At 36.9% G+C, this 15,534-nt stretch overlaps 1 protein-coding gene across 2 annotated transcripts in view; it reads left to right on the top strand.

Annotated features, from left to right (window-relative positions):
* Nucleotides 1-28: 28 nt before the first annotated feature.
* Nucleotides 29-15,534, top strand: part of MOSPD2 (motile sperm domain containing 2) — a 32,956-nt gene continuing 17,450 nt past the window's right edge. The window contains exons 1-7 of one of the 2 annotated variants that reach the window (XM_086880035.1): nt 29-149; nt 362-425; nt 9,222-9,377; nt 10,124-10,210; nt 11,516-11,670; nt 14,048-14,108; nt 15,364-15,402. In XM_086880035.1, the coding sequence (XP_086736161.1) occupies nt 141-149; nt 362-425; nt 9,222-9,377; nt 10,124-10,210; nt 11,516-11,670; nt 14,048-14,108; nt 15,364-15,402 (571 nt within the window). In that variant the 5' untranslated portion in view covers nt 29-140. Of the gene's footprint in view, nt 150-358; nt 426-9,221; nt 9,378-10,123; nt 10,211-11,515; nt 11,671-14,047; nt 14,109-15,363; nt 15,403-15,534 lie in introns of both variants that reach the window. The other variant, XM_086880036.1, reaches the window with a different exon arrangement.

The following is a 15,534-nucleotide window of genomic DNA, read 5'->3' as shown; positions in this document are numbered from 1 at the left end:
CGGGGCCGGGGCGGGGCCTGCCGGCCGCCGGTGTCCCTGAGGCACCGCCCCCCCGGGCGCCGCTCCATCCCCTTTTCCCGCCGCTCCTCGCGCTGCCGGAGCCGCCTCAGTGCGGGAGGCGCGGGCGGACCCGCTGGATCATGGCTGAGGTGAGTCCCTGCGCCCCTGCCCCCTCACTGCCACTCTCCCGCCCGTCTGCTGGCTGGTCTTGGCCAAATTGCCGCCCGTAGTCGCTCGGGGTTGGTCGTTTGGCGGGACGGGTGTCCAGGCCCTGCCGTGCAGGTGAGGGTCTGGGGCTTTCTGGGGCCCTGGCCTTTCCCTTCCTTTCACGGCCCTCCTGTTCCTTGTTTCCTTTCAGCAGCGGCAGGATAAGGCGGCGCTGATAAGCGAGACCCGGCGGCGTTTCGAGGCGGAGTACCTGCCAGGTGAGCTGGGAGCGGTGGGTGCGGGCTCTGGGGCTTGCCCACTGTCGCTTTTCCTCTCGTGGCCTCAGGTGTCCCGCTTTCCCAGGTCTGGGAGCGGCTGTGCCTTTCCACAGAATCGACTGGGTCCGAAAAGGCCTCCGAGATTATCGAGGCCAACCTGTTGGAACACCTGTCAGCCAGACCACGGCACTGAGTGCCACATCCTTAAACACCTCTAGGGACGGTGACTCTGCCACCTCCCTGGGCAGCCCATTCAAATATCTAATCACTCTTTGTGTTAAGAATTTCTTCCTAATGTCCAGCCTGAACTTCCCTGGTGCACTTAGGGTGTCTGAAGCCACGTACGATACACAGCAGGTTTCTATGCTGACTCTCACTGCTTTGTCTGCTGGGTCGCTGTCTTGGGCTGCAGGATGTGTTGGGGCAAAGCGCTCAGTCATTTTCTCCTGCAGTTGTGTTTGGTTGGCTGGAGATCGTGGCTGGGACATTGCTGTGCTTGGTGTTCTTTGGACATAAAACGTGTTGGGGAAGGGGGGCATTCTGACCTCTCTGAGTTTGTCGGAGGAAGAGTTGTTTTTCTGAAGTAACTTGCACTTGAGATTCATGTAGGCCATAATTTAGATGTCCAACTTGGTTCTTAAGTGCAGGTGCATTTAAATTTGTAAATGAAGGCCACGAGATGCTGGGGATGCCCAGGGGAGAGGGATGACTGGGGTAAGCCTAGAGTAGTTTCCTTTTATTTAAGGTTGATTTGCATTGCTTATGATGGAAGAATATAGAGTATGCTAATAACTGCAGTAAACATTATGTTTCATTGTCACTATCTAGAGACTTTCTACTAAAAAATGCAAAATTTTAATGCAAATACAGTAAAAGTCCAGTAGTTGTGTTGCCTGCATCTCCTTTAATATGAGACATAGTTCTGGAAACAAATGGCTTGCTTTGATGTTTCTGATCAGAATTATTGAATTTGCCTAGCTGTCCATCACTTTTATGGAAAGGTTACATGCTTCTTCATTGTAGTGGGCTGAAACACGCTTTTGGAAAACTTTGAAGGTCTTGAGGGTGGTACAACTTTGTCTCAGTGTTACTCTGCTAACTTCCATAAAGGAGACTAGCCTTGGTTAGAGATGATCTTTATTTCTGCTGACAAAATTCATTAGAAAGTCTTGAAGTAGAGAGAGCTTATTTTACCATTTCATATTTCTAAGTAAATAAAGATATCTTTGTAAAGCTTAGGCTTGAATGAGTGGAGGCTCATCTTAAATTCTTAATTTTTCTGCTGCTTAATGTTTTCAATTAGTGTATATTTTCATATGGTAGGTGGTCCCACTTGGTTTATATTCTATTATCCCAGAGTCAGACTCATAAATAGTCATTTCAGAAAGCCTAGGACTGCTATGGGACAGTGGTTGTGGAAAAGGGGTATTACTCTTACAATTGATTTACCACTTAACATCTTGAAATTCCACAAGTTTCTCTACTTGTAACAATGTCTGTGTTGGGATGGTTGATACAGCCATTAAAATAATTGAATACTGTTGCAAGGTAAACTGTAATCCTATTTGCAGTGTTTTGAATGCTTTTTCTCAGTAAGCCAGCCCATTTTTGGGTCATGGTTTCAGGCTCTTGGCCCTTTCAAGAAAATAGGATTAAGACTTTTTTGAGTTTATGTTCTTAAGACTCTGCCACATATTTAGGAATGCCACAAGCAAGCTAATGTTCTCATGACCACAATCAAGAGTGAAAAACACAGGATTTTAATTTTGTATTGGTCTATCAACCTTCACTGTGTGTGTGTTCTAAAGCGTCTTCTTTTATGCTTCTTAATCAAAGGAATGTAGGGCTGCATATATGCAGACACCCTCAAACCTGTGACTTTGGGGTGTAAAGGTACAAATGATTGCTTCAGGAATTATAGTCTGCTTTCAAACTAAGGACTACACTGAGAACCTGATCCTTCCTGTGAAGTTTAGTGTGGTCATAGGATTATGGGCCTCTACAGAGCAAACTTTATTCCATTTAGAGGTGAACTGCAGATGTTGGAGAAAAGTTTTCGTGCAGTTTTTTATTTTTTTCTGGAACTGTCACTGTTTTGTTTTCCCTCTGAGGAAAACAATTTAACTAGTTATTCTAGAAACACAGTGATTCTGACCATCAAAGATGAAATGGTTCTTCCATATTCTATAACTCATAGTTACTGGATTCTCTCCATGCAGGAGACACCTCATGCAGGAAGACTTGGTAATGGTCAAAAATGCTTTGATGGCCCTACAGTAAAGTTTACTTTTGTTATGAAATGGAAACTTAGAGGGTCTTTTAAATTCTGCTTTTTCATTGAAATTGTTTATTGGCAGAATACAATTTTTAGATTAAAGTAGGATCTACAAAAATATAATATATAGCTGATTCAGAGAAGTCCAATATTACAACATATTTTATAATTATTATTATTATTGTAATATGCTGTGGTCCTGATAATTTTCAAGGTGGGTGGTAAAAGTTCTGTTCAACAATTGAAAGCATCATAAACCTGTTTTTTTTAATTATGCAGCTGTTTAATGTATGTGACCAAATTAGAAAATGATTTTGATAGTCAGATGCAGTGTGAAAGTTTCAGAGGACCTTACTGGTTCATTTTCCCAAGGTTTGCAAGAGAACTTTCTTACTGGAGTTGTTCAGCTAATTTGGCCATTGAAGTGTTCTAGAAGGAAAGCTTGGCCCCTGTCGGATCTTATCTGCAAAGCAGTATTTATTATTAACTGAAATCTTGAGGTGGTTTTTTTCTCTTCAGTTAACTTTCTAGCTTGGTTTCAAAGACAGTTTCAGTTCTTGTGAGGAATGTATGTCCCAATAATGAAACCCTTGTATTTAAAAGGTTTATTTCCAGTAGTGGTCCTGTTAGTCAAATAGACTGGCAAACTCTGTCTGATGTGATAGGCAGACAGCACTTTGTCTTCACTGGTTTTGGGCCTAATTTTTGTTTTGTCTGTTTGGATTCTTTGTGAGAGTTGGTGATGTAAATGATTTTACTGGTGAAAGGAGCAATGAAAACAAAAGGGTTTGTTTTCTAGCACTGACTGGCAGTAACAATGTTTTCTAGCAAACAAGCATGTCTTTTTCTATAGTGAATTTCTATTCCTTAGAGGATTTCTATAGCTTTTTTTTTTTTCTGGGCTATTATTTTCTATTTTAATGTTACAGTGGAAATGATTTACAATCAAGTCTGGTTAGATTTTTTCAGTAAACTAGTTCTCTTCACATTTCCTTTTATATATTAACTGTTTCTAATTGCCTGTTATTTCCTGGCCCTCCCCATTTACACATTTACACACTTTTCCTTTCTCCTTTAGGCAAATCTTAATTTAAAAAAAAATATTTTGAAAGAGATATTTCCCATCCTTCCAATGTAAAGGATTAAATTTCGCCATGGCCAGTGATTAAGCCAGTAGCAAAGCTGTTTTGTTAATCATATGGGCTGATTGCAAATAATTTTTTAGACACATGAGGCACCCTTAAAAATCAGTGGTAAGACTATTGTAGAAGATTCTTTAAGTAATGTTCTGCATACCTGCATATGTCTTATGCTCTGAAAAGTCTGTTTTCCCTGATTCTTGGCTTTCAGGCTGAGACTGGTGAAAGGATAAGAAGGGAAACACTTTCAAAGAAAGCTCTGTAACATTAATGATTGAGCTTTTTATTGAAAGTAGTCTATATTGTCACTAACACTGCTTTGCTAAAAGTTTGTTTCTCTCACTTTGTGGAGGCAGATATTTTGTCTATTGCTGCTTAAGGTTATTGAATTCCTTTTTGGATGGAAATAGTGTTTGGTTTTTTTCTTCATCCCTGTCCCTTTTATGGCTACTGGCCTTCTTAAATTGTTTCTAGTCTTGCTGATTTTCTCATCAACTGAAGGCATATACCTGAATTGTTACAGTACTTAACTTAATGTTTGGCATCAACAGCCAATTAAAATGGGTTTGCTCTTTGCAGCCAAAGTCAGAGAAATGATTGTGACCATTTTAGACCAAGAATTCTTGGCTGAAATAGCTTTAAGCCAGTAGTTAAATTGAGTCTCTTTGTGTAATGTAACACTTGCCATACTTTTCTAAGTTGCTTTTTTCTCTACTTTGTACAATGAAGTTTGTTTTTTTTTTCTCTATTAAAAGACATGCAGCTGCAGACAAGCTGTCCCTACTTAGTTTTATTATGGCTTGTTCTGTAACACTACTTTTCTAGATAAGAGTTTTTCCTAAAGGAAGGGGTCATTCAGGGTTTTAATTCTGAACTTCTCTGGATTAATTTAGTGTGTGACTTAGATGTGCTGCCTGGTTTTGAGTTTTGTAGTTATTCTTCTATATTCCTGCTGAATATTCTCAAATTTGTATTTTTCCTAAAGCATGAACACTAGAAGAAAACACAGCAGCACAACACTACAGCACTGTTCTCCTGGTAATCACAGAATGGATCAGGTTGGAAGGGACCATAGTGGCTTGTCTGGTCCAGCCTGTTCAAACAGGGTCATCCTGGAGAACAGGGCACAGGTTTGCATCCAGGCAGTCCTTGGATGACTCCACACCCTCTCTGGGCGATCTGCTGCAGGGCTTGGTCACACACAGTGGAGAAGTTCTTCCTCATACTCAAGAGGAACAGGGCATCAGTCTTTGCCATTGCCTCTTGCCCTGTTGCTGGGCACCACTGAGAAGAGCCTGGGCCTGTCCTCTGACACCTCCTTGCAGGTACTGTCAGACATTGATGAGGTCTGCTCTGTCATCTCTTCTCTACGCTGAACAGGCCCAGCTCTCTCAGCCTGTTCTCATAGGAGAGGTGCTCCAGACCATTAATCATCTTTGCAGCCTTCCACTGAACCTGCTCCAGGGGGCTCCTGGCATGGTAATTAGATGGCATTGAAAGAGAGTGACGTATAAAGAAGGAATTTTACCATTTGTGCCTCAGAGAAGTTAATGAAATCTTCTTGTGAAAGTATTGCAGTGAAATTTGTGTGCATTTAGTTTTGCGTAATTCTGCAGTTGTTTTCAGAGCTGTTTTCTGGTGTTATAGAAGATTCTTTATGTTGAAACAGTAATTAAGTGATACACTTTCACTGGAAGCTTCTCAGCTGGAAGAAGACAACTTTTAAAAGGACAGAGTGAATGTGCAAAAAAAAAAGGAAGGCAAGTAACATGAAAAGTTGATGTTCAAACAGATTTTGGATTTTGTCTTCTTCCAGTCTTTTCTCTTGACCTCAAATGCTCAATGAGAAAATGAAAGTGACTTTAACCAACTATTTTCAAAATTAGGTTAAATCCCTGGTCAGTTTTGCTCACTCAAATTTTGCTGGAGAACTTTCAGCTAAAGGAATAAAGAGGGCTAATAAGGGTCACATCTCCTTGCTACTGTCACTCCCTTATGTGTAATTTATAATTTGGCAGATTATGCTTTTTCTTTCTTTCTTTTTTGGATCTGAGTCTTAGTTTCTGCAGTTTCCTGGGTCAATGGAAAACTATTGCAGCATCCCAGTTTTTCCTCTGCCATGGGCTGTGGAACTATTCTATGATACAGAAAGGTTTGAGTGTCTTGGACTGAGGGAGCAACCAGGTTTCCAAGCCTCTGGATTATCAGATGTTACAAAGTCTGGCACTGCTGCTACATATACAACCTTCAGTAGCTCTTTCTGAACAGAAATAGCTGGTAATGCTGTTCCTTGTGTTACCTTTGGAGTGAGAGATGGTGTTCCAAATACCTTAAAAAATTCTGTTCATTATGGACTTAATTACATAGATGTTTGTCTTCCTGAGCAGGGGGTGACTAAACTTAGTGTCTCAGTGTCCTAGTGCTAGTCCTGTGAAGAAGCAAGCACCTAATTTTCCTTTGAGAAAAGCATCAATATATGGTTACAAGTATCTAAATGTGTAGGCTTGGAGATTGTCTGATAACTTCAGTTATAGTTCCATCTGAATTTCCATATGGCTGTTTCTTTTTTGGCCTCTTAGTTAGTTGTTGTGCAGGATGTATTTAAATTGTATTGAGAATCCCAAAGGTCTTATTTTCTTTCAACTAATTCTCATTTAACTCCAGAAGTTTCTAATAATAGTAATCTAGTAACTGCACTTAGGTGTTCCATGAGTGATTTAAAATTAGAAACATTCTTATTATTTCACAGCATATTTTGAAAACAAGTTTCCAGATGTCTGTAGAATTATGTGACATGTACAGATTTGAAGAGGAATTCCTCCTCTGACCTGACACATTTTCAGTCACTGGGTTCTCAGATGGACTCCATCAGTTTTATATCACTGCTTTTTGTGTGTGACATAAAACACCTTTCTTTTGGATTCACATTCTCATTCTAAATGTTACTTATTTTGTAGCAAGAATTGGATCCATTAAGTAAAAGTCATACAGCATTCAGTACTCAGTACTGTTGTTCTGTCAAGCTGCAAGTGCTTGTAGATGCAGAACTTGACTAGTTGTTTCCTATGGTTTTAGGGTGTATTATAGCACATATATGTAAGTTCAGATTACATGTGCCTTATTGAGAATTTAGTTAGAGAAGAGAGGGAAAGATACCTTTTGAACTACCCTTAACTCTGAATGTAGCTTGCTTTCCATTGATGTTGGCAGTTTGGATTAAACATTCTCTATGTTTCTCTTTCACTTTAATTTTCTAAAAATACTCACAAAGGTAAATGTCTGTTTTTAAAAATATTCTGCAAGTCCAGAGTTTAGAGAGACTTGCAAGTGGTTGAGAAATGTGTTTGGAGGTATGTTCCATGTAATGGTATGACAGCTTGATACAAGGTGCACAGTTCTCTCATTTTTACAGCTATGCTCTCACACAGATACTGAAAGCAAAGAGAGCCTCAAAAAGTGGTGTGAAATGTTATCCTGTTAGTTTTTACCTGGTGGTGGGTTTTCTCTTTAATTACACAGTACCCTAATCCCTTATTTATATAAGATACACATGGGACTGATCTCAGCAAAGTACTTTGCTGATTGAGTAGTAACTGCAGTCTCTTGTAGCTGGAAGCCAGTGTGTGTTAGAGATTATTAGACCAAGGTGAAGTGGTTAACTTGAAACTAAGTACTGTTAGCTTTTCTTAGACAAAACTTCCTACATCACTGGGGGAACTACTAATTTCAGATGAGCAGTTGAGGCTACAAAATTTCACACCCAGGATTTTTGCAATTCATCTGTGGTTCCTCTAGAGCCACAGAGAAGTTAAACATTTCAGTCTGGTGCTAGTGATCACTTCACTGGGCTTAGTCAGAATATAGGAAATTAGCTGTCCAGTGCAAGTATGGAAATGATGTGAAAAGTAACTGAAAAATATTTTAGTGGATTAGAGGCTTTTGGGCAGAGAAGAAAGTACGGAACTAAGATTAAGGGAAGTGGGATTAAATTCTAGGGTTGTCTAAGGAACGAAGTAAAGTAGTGGAATGGAATCAGTGGAAGGAGAAATTTGAAGCCTAATGAAGAGGGGAACATGGTAGATAATGTATTTAAGAAGCAGTCAGATGTGAAGAGATGCATTGGGGAGTGCAACTATAATTTAGTGAATGAACACATATAAATTTATACATTCTTATAGTTACCTTGACTACTTTCTAACAGGAAACAATATAAATTGAAAGACAAGTAAAGTAGATCATATTTTTCTATGCCAGTAAAACAACAAATATTAGCAGAATTTAATGGTGCCTTTTTCTCAACTCTGTCTTCAGAGTTGTCTGACTGAAATAAACATTCCTGAAACATCCTGTTACAGTTCTAGATGGTTCTGAAAGCAGTTTATTGCTATTGATAGAGGAATAGTCTTTCCAGTATGTGAAAATTAAATCTCTTTTATTTATTTTTATTTATTTTTACCATGGTAATCATGAATTTAAGTGAATAGCTTAAGAATTTAGGAATTTTTAGTAGTTAGCAGAGATGTGTGTCAGTGTCTGTTGCTTTCAGAAGCCTGTTTCTGTTATGGGCTCAATTTTCATTCTATTTTTTGCCAGTTTCTCAGACAGGGGATCATTGATCTAAAAAGTGAGCTTTTGTTTAAGCATATCTACAGTAGAAATAGGTCCGCTTAGCATTTATGTTTTACTTTCCTGTTTAAAACTAAAAATCCCAGAGCAGTAACAGGTCTTGTTTCATCTGAAGTACTTCCAAAATCATGTAAGCCTGTTGTCATGTTGCTAATCTGATACAAGAAAATACAAGAAGTCTTGAGGGCTTTTGTGCTACTTTAGAGTTGCATGTAGTTTTTATTGGGTAGGGTAACAATTTATCAAAAGTGTAAACTGTAATTTTCTTTAAAGAAAACAGTACTGTTTAATGCAATTATGTATGATGCATGCACAAAACTACAAATTTCATATTTGTTAGACATTTTATAGTCTAACGAGCTTATACCTATAAGTTTGGGAAATCAAACATATGCTTGTGATGTTTCATATATACATTCATCAGTAGACAGATTCTAATACAATATACTAATTCATGTTAATTACAGTGAATTAGTTTTAGGAAAATTACACCTGACCCAAATCCACCTTGTTTTTTTCTTTGCATAAGGATCACAGGAAATATTTTTCTAGTGAGAGTAGTCTTGTGGTGTCCCTAAATATCATTGCAGCAGATAGATGGTTTCCATTAATTTATCATGCTGTGCTTTGTTTGCTTAACTTTGAAACTGTAAGAGAAATCCTTTGTACCAAGTAGATGCTTAGAGACCTAGACTTGACAAATCTCTTCACATTTTTGTAGCAAATGTTATAGACACTAACTTATTTATTTCCTAGATAAATCAGATAAATATGATTCTAGAGATGTGGAAAGACTTCAGCAAGATGATAAATGGGTTGAAAACTACTTGATTTGGCGTCATGATGTTGTGGATGATACTTTAAAGATGATTGATGAAAGCTTTCAGTGGAGGAAAGAATACACAGTTAATGGTAAGCTATGTTATACAGTGGTTTTGAAGGTGTGTGTTGCTTTGCTATTGAACTACCAGTGACCTCTATATGTAGTTTCATTAAGGACCTCTTAAATGTTTGCATGTATCATGGAAAGCTGAGCAAGAACTTTCAAAAAAGAGAAAAGGTATTGCTTTTTATGTTGACCAGTAGTGTCTCTGTTTCATTGTGATTCCATATGTCTGTTGAAAGGGAGTTTAAGAGGAAGGAAAGAAAGCAGGCAGCTATCTGTTGTTTTGTCTCTTTACATCATAGAATCCAAAAAAACAGGCTAATAATAAAAAACCCCACAACAAACAGGGCTCTCTTGCTCATTGTAATGGCACTGGTGAGGTACATCAAATTAGAGATCTTATTTTTGTGCTGTGAAAATACTTTGAATGTTGACTCTATCTACAGGACTTCACATTGAATTAAACAATAGAGCATGGTGGGGGAATCTTAAAATATGAAAAAAATAAACATTTGCAGTGTTTTCTTATGTAGATTTTTTTCAATTAGGCTTCATTCTTAAATAGACCCTACTCATTAGCATGAGAAAAAGATAGTAAAGATTTGAAAATAGCTCAATATTTGCATTATTTAATGTTTAATAAATGCCTTGGAAAGTGGGTTATAAAGATTTTTTGGGTTTTTTTGTTATACTTTTTAATTTTTAGTGACTTCTGTTAAGTTACAATGTGATTATTAATATGATTACTGAAATATTTCATTTGGTTTTGCAGACTTGTCAGAATCTGTCCTTCCGAAATGGTTATTTGAAATTGGTGCTCTCTTTCTGCATGGATATGATAAAGAGGGTTATAAGTTATGTAAGTTATACAGAATAGACTATTTTCAGTCTTTGATCATTATTTTGTTTCCAGCATTTTATCATCTTGAAAAATAAGCATTTTAAGAACAGACATAGGTATACATTGGCTACTGTTTTTACTTAAAAAGGTGATTGGGTAATAAAGTTTTTATTTATCATAGAGTCCACTGAGTTGGAGGGGAACCAGCAGGATGGAGTCCAACTCCTGATCCTGCACAGGACAGCTTCAGAATCACACCATGGGCCTGACTCTCAGATCTCTTGGTGATGTGATCACGGTCTTAAACAAGAATATAATAGTTTAATGTATGTTCTGTGTTTGAATAGGGGTTTCTCTTTACCTTGAAATACAGTCTTGCTATATTTAGAAACATTTGTTTCTTTACATGAAACAAGTGACTTTTTACTTTAGTTTTGCAATTGGAAGTAAAAGACATGGAGAAAAATTTGGTTTTTACTACAACTTTCCAAGTTTCAGGGAGAAGAATATTGAGCATATCCAAAGTTATTTTCAGGCTTATCAAACTTGGATACTGTAAAGGCAATAAAAGTGGAAGCTACTCTTCACATTACTACCCTGAATATTTCTTTTCTCACTTACTGTACAGTCAGTGACTTTCAGACATTTTTATAAAGTCTTTTACTTTGAATTATGCCTGTGGGTTTTTTTGGTGGGTTTTTTTTTTTATGGAAAAACAAGTCTCTGTAAGACTCCTTTTTTTTTTTTTTTTTTTTTCCCAGAAGAAAATATACTAGGCTTTCATTTATACAGTGTTGCTCACCTCCTGGAATTTTTCATTTTGTTTTCAAAGGATCTGTTGCTTTTTATATAATTCTTATGGTGTGTGTAAATAGTTTTTCAAAACACATCAAGTGCAGTGCTGTAGGAAACCTAAGCAGAAAAGGAAACATTAATTTTACAGCAATACTTAGAATATGTATGGAACATAATATTGTCTGAAGACCATGTGATTTAATTTTAAATTATGAAATGCTAATCTAGGTGAGTAGCCTTAAATACACAAAAAGTGGCTTTCCACTTGAATGTTTCTTCTGGGGTGTAATTCTTTAGATTTTCAATTTTTAAAAATTTACAGTAAAAAAATGTGAGGTAGAAAAGTGTGGTATGTGAAGAAGTGTGCAGTTGTTTTTGTGGTTGTTCAGTGGTCACAAAATCAGAACAAATGTAAGATACAAACTCAAAAGTATTAATACATTTCAATGCATCCTCTATAGTTATTTTTATGATGCTTTCTGTTAGCTTGGGTCATTGTTTTGACTTCTTCTGTGTTTTTTTCCCAAGTTTGGTTCAAAGTGAAGCATCATACAAGAGATCCTAAACAGCAACTTGACAAAAAGAAACTGGTTGCTTTTTGGTTGGAACATTATGCCAAGAGAGATCATGGGAAGCCCTTGACAGTAGTGTTTGACATGGCTGAAACTGGAATCAGTCACATAGTAAGTATTTTTACTGTCTTGTTTTGATTGCTTTTAGAATTTTGCCCATGTTCCTAGGAAAAAGGAAATCACTCTACAGTCCTTGACACATAAAAAACTTAACAGTCATTCAGATCAGTGATATGATAGAGCTTTTTCCCGTGACATGAGCAGTTTCCAAAACCTTTTGTTACATATTAAACTTTGTCTTCTGCAACATGGTGAAAACTTGCTTTATAGTTTAGTGGCTGAGCTGGTTTAGATTGCAAGGTTGAGATCTTGCCTATCAGGACATATATATTGATTTAATGTAACAACTAAAAATATCACCAATTGTCTATAAGTTAAAAAATGTATTTGTATAGAATAATTATATTTTTCTTACTGAATGCCATGCTGTCCTGTTATTACAGGAATGGCTGAAACTTGTATCTTTGTTCTTTTTTGTCTGCTGGTGGTGGTACGACAAGAATTAATGTAAGCAAAAAAACCCCACCCCTAAACCCAACTCCCAAAGCTTGTTTATGTCTAACACAGGCAAGATTATTAATGTTGCACTGGGACCTTGCAGCTGTGCAGTACAGGACCACCAGCTTATGAGGAGGTAATTTGACAAATAAATACAGTGTGATTCTGTTTTGCAAGGTTGGTGCTCTTACCTGTACAGTAACAGAGCTATCTGTTCATGCTCCTAAAATAATACTGGAACCACAGTTTTATATAGCAGGAGTAAAGGATTGTAATGATTTCCTTGATGTGGAAGACTGATTTGATTCAGGATTTATGGATTATATTCTGAAGCAGCTTTTTTCCCCTTGTGTCTTAGAGACTCGGAGACGAAATCGCAGCAAGTGCTGTCTGTAGCTGTCCCATTGTACAGTCTTGCTTTGTAGTTAGTATGTTTATCACAGAACAGGAATATTTTTGATGGCTGTTTGTAGCCTTGTGGAGTAATTGATAAATCTATCCTAAAAGAAAAAGAACTTGGATCTCTGAGTTCTTTTCCAGAGCATGCTTCATTTGTTTGTTAAGTTGCTATGGACATCTACTATATCACTTTTATCACTGGTATGCAGGAGATAATTCTGATGGATCATGGCTTGGTGCACCAGTTCAGGTAACTAGAATAGATGCAGTTATTGAATGGTCTGTGAAATCTGCACTTCTAATTCCAGACTTTCATCAAAATAATGGATATATCCTTCTCCTGTCTGGTAGTGCTTCTTTTGGATAGGCAGCGGAATAGAGAGCAGCATCCTGATTAATGGAGATTCTAATCATTATAATCTATCACTGTGTTTGTGCTGTTAAATGAAAGATCTTGCATTTTGTGCAAGCAACAGACAGTTGAGATAAATACTTCTGTTAGAGGCCACCTTCTGCTTGTGAAGATGTCAAGCTTTCAGTTGGTTTCTAGTTGCTGAAGCCACTGAAAAAGCTTTCAGGTTGTGTGTAGTTCTCTTATACAGTGTTATTTTTTGGGCTTTTGTTACTCCGTCCACAAATATTTTGGTAGTGTTTGCATCTAGAAGCCCCTTCCCCAGTCTTACTGTTATGGCAGGCTTTGGATCCATAGCCAAAAACACTCTGTACTATTTCTGAAGGTAGTAGTAGTAGTGGTTGCTTCTGTTAAAAGGACTGGGGAAAGAACCCACAGCAGGCTTCCCACCTGAGTACCTTATTGTGGTGAGGTATCTCTTACTTTATTTCTGTACCTGTTCCACAAAAAGCCTTCCTTGCCCTTTACTGTGTAACCAGTTCCATTATACCTGGATTTTGCAAAGGAGACTGACTGTACTATTTCTGTATAGTTGTTCATTGGATAGAGGCATTCGGAAAATGGGTGATTATAGAAGCAGCTCTTTTGTGTGCTGTCTCTGCCCACATTTTCTCTGCATGCCACCAACTAATACTAAACTCAACAATTCTCTTCAAAGGAAAACCTGTTTTTTTCTTTTGGAAATATAACACTGAGTGCAGTAGTATATTGAACAGTATGTACGATAACTATTGAAGGGGGATTTCAATATATTGAGTACTCTTCCATCTGTCAAGCTTCTCTAGTGCTAAAGGGTATTTTTTCCTGTATCTTTCCTGCACATCTTAAGTCATGTTGATACTCTGCAGTAGTTTAAATATCTTAGTTATTGCACTGATCAGAGGTCTGTTGCCTTCTTTCTTAGATTATAAGGGGCAGTGTGACCAGAATCCTGCAGCGGTTTAATGGAGGAAAAAGCCTTGCATTGTGTTTTGAGGATGTTTGTAGTGCATGTAAAATTTGAACGTGGTTGGCTACAATATATCTATCTTGTGCGTTTCATTAAATGCCTTAACTTAGCCTGTAATTTTTAATGTTTTGTCTTGCTTTGCATTTATGCTGTGATTTTTTTTTATTTAGGACTTGGATTTTGTCCGGTTTATTGTCAACTGTTTTACAGATTATTACCCAAACTTCCTCAGTAAGTATTGTATATTAAATATCAAGCATTGTAGACTTGTGGTAACAAGAGAATTTCTTTATATGATAGAAGATGGGAAAGATAAGGATTCTTTTTCATGTATTTTCTGGGGTAACTTCATGAAACATGCGCATGTTACAGAGTTCAGATGTTCTTAAATCAGTACAACTCTTGTTTGTGAATAAACTTTACTTTCATCAAAAATCAACTGTCTTTTTGTGAAGTAATAATGTTTATTACTATTACTAAGTAATAGTTCTTACTATGTTTATATATAGTAAGAAATATTATAAGCATATAATAGAAAATAATTGATCTGTTTTCCTTTGCTACTTGTTACTTGGGTGGAAACTTTACAAACTTTCATGACAGTTTGTATCCCTTAGGAGTCTTCAGGGATCAAAGAATGAATGGCTCTGGAAATTTATGGGGATCACTGATTTCTTCTGAAAATTAAAATGGTTTATTCTGAAAATTATTCTGGAAAGGCATTTTAGTGTGCACACTTAAAAAACCCTGCATACTTGGCTGCTATTTTTTTTATGCATAGGCAAACACTGCGTAATTTATTCTAGTTCTTCTTAAATATGTTGTAAATTTTAGGTGAAAATGTCTATGAATGTTGAAATTCCATACAGCAACTGCTTAAACTCTGAATATTAGGTTTTAGCTTGCTGATCAAAGTTCAAAGCTTTGCTCAAATATCAAACTCAAAGGCAAGTGCAACATTATTTTTTGTACTTTGACATTCAGGAGGAAAAAAAATTGGGACACTAAAGTATTTTCAAACTTCTATGGTTAAATAAAGAATATTTGGAAGAAAAATTATTTACAAAGACTTACAGTTATTTGTTTCTTTGTGAAGGAGGGGGTGCTGAATATACTTGTTAAACTTTTTTCTGTTCAGTGGCTGCTTTTCTAGGTCAGGTTGAGATCTTGCCTTTCTTTGCCTTATTTTTGAGATGAGTTAATAATAACAATATGTCAGAAAAGTAGTATCCCAGGAAGTACATAAACAATATATATAACTATATTGTTATATGTATAACTTGGAATTTTATTGCCTGTTTTCCAAGCAAACAGCTAATGTTACTAAATAGCAATAAGTTTGTACAAAATTGCTTTTACAGGGAGGTGAACATGGAGGTTTGTGATATGTATTTACTTTTTACATGAATGTTATTGCTGTACTTGCTTTTAAATGGAGAAATACCCAGCACTTGGTATTCAGATTTTAATTTTTTCTTTTTTTCAGCGAAGATAGTAATATTTGAAATGCCATGGATAATGAATGGTAAGTTTTGTTTTTTTTCTTTTTGGATTGTGATAACCTTTAAAATTTAGCAGCATAAATAAGAAGCATTCTTCTACTCTGTGTAGATACAGATGAATAATGGAATTTGTTAAACATGCATCTTTAAAGCTG

The sequence above is a fragment of the Cyanistes caeruleus genome, chromosome 3, assembly GCF_971803275.1.
Source record: "Cyanistes caeruleus chromosome 3, bCyaCae1.hap1.1, whole genome shotgun sequence".
NCBI lineage: Eukaryota > Metazoa > Chordata > Aves > Passeriformes > Paridae > Cyanistes > Cyanistes caeruleus.
This window is presented reverse-complemented; position numbering and strand designations above follow the sequence as displayed.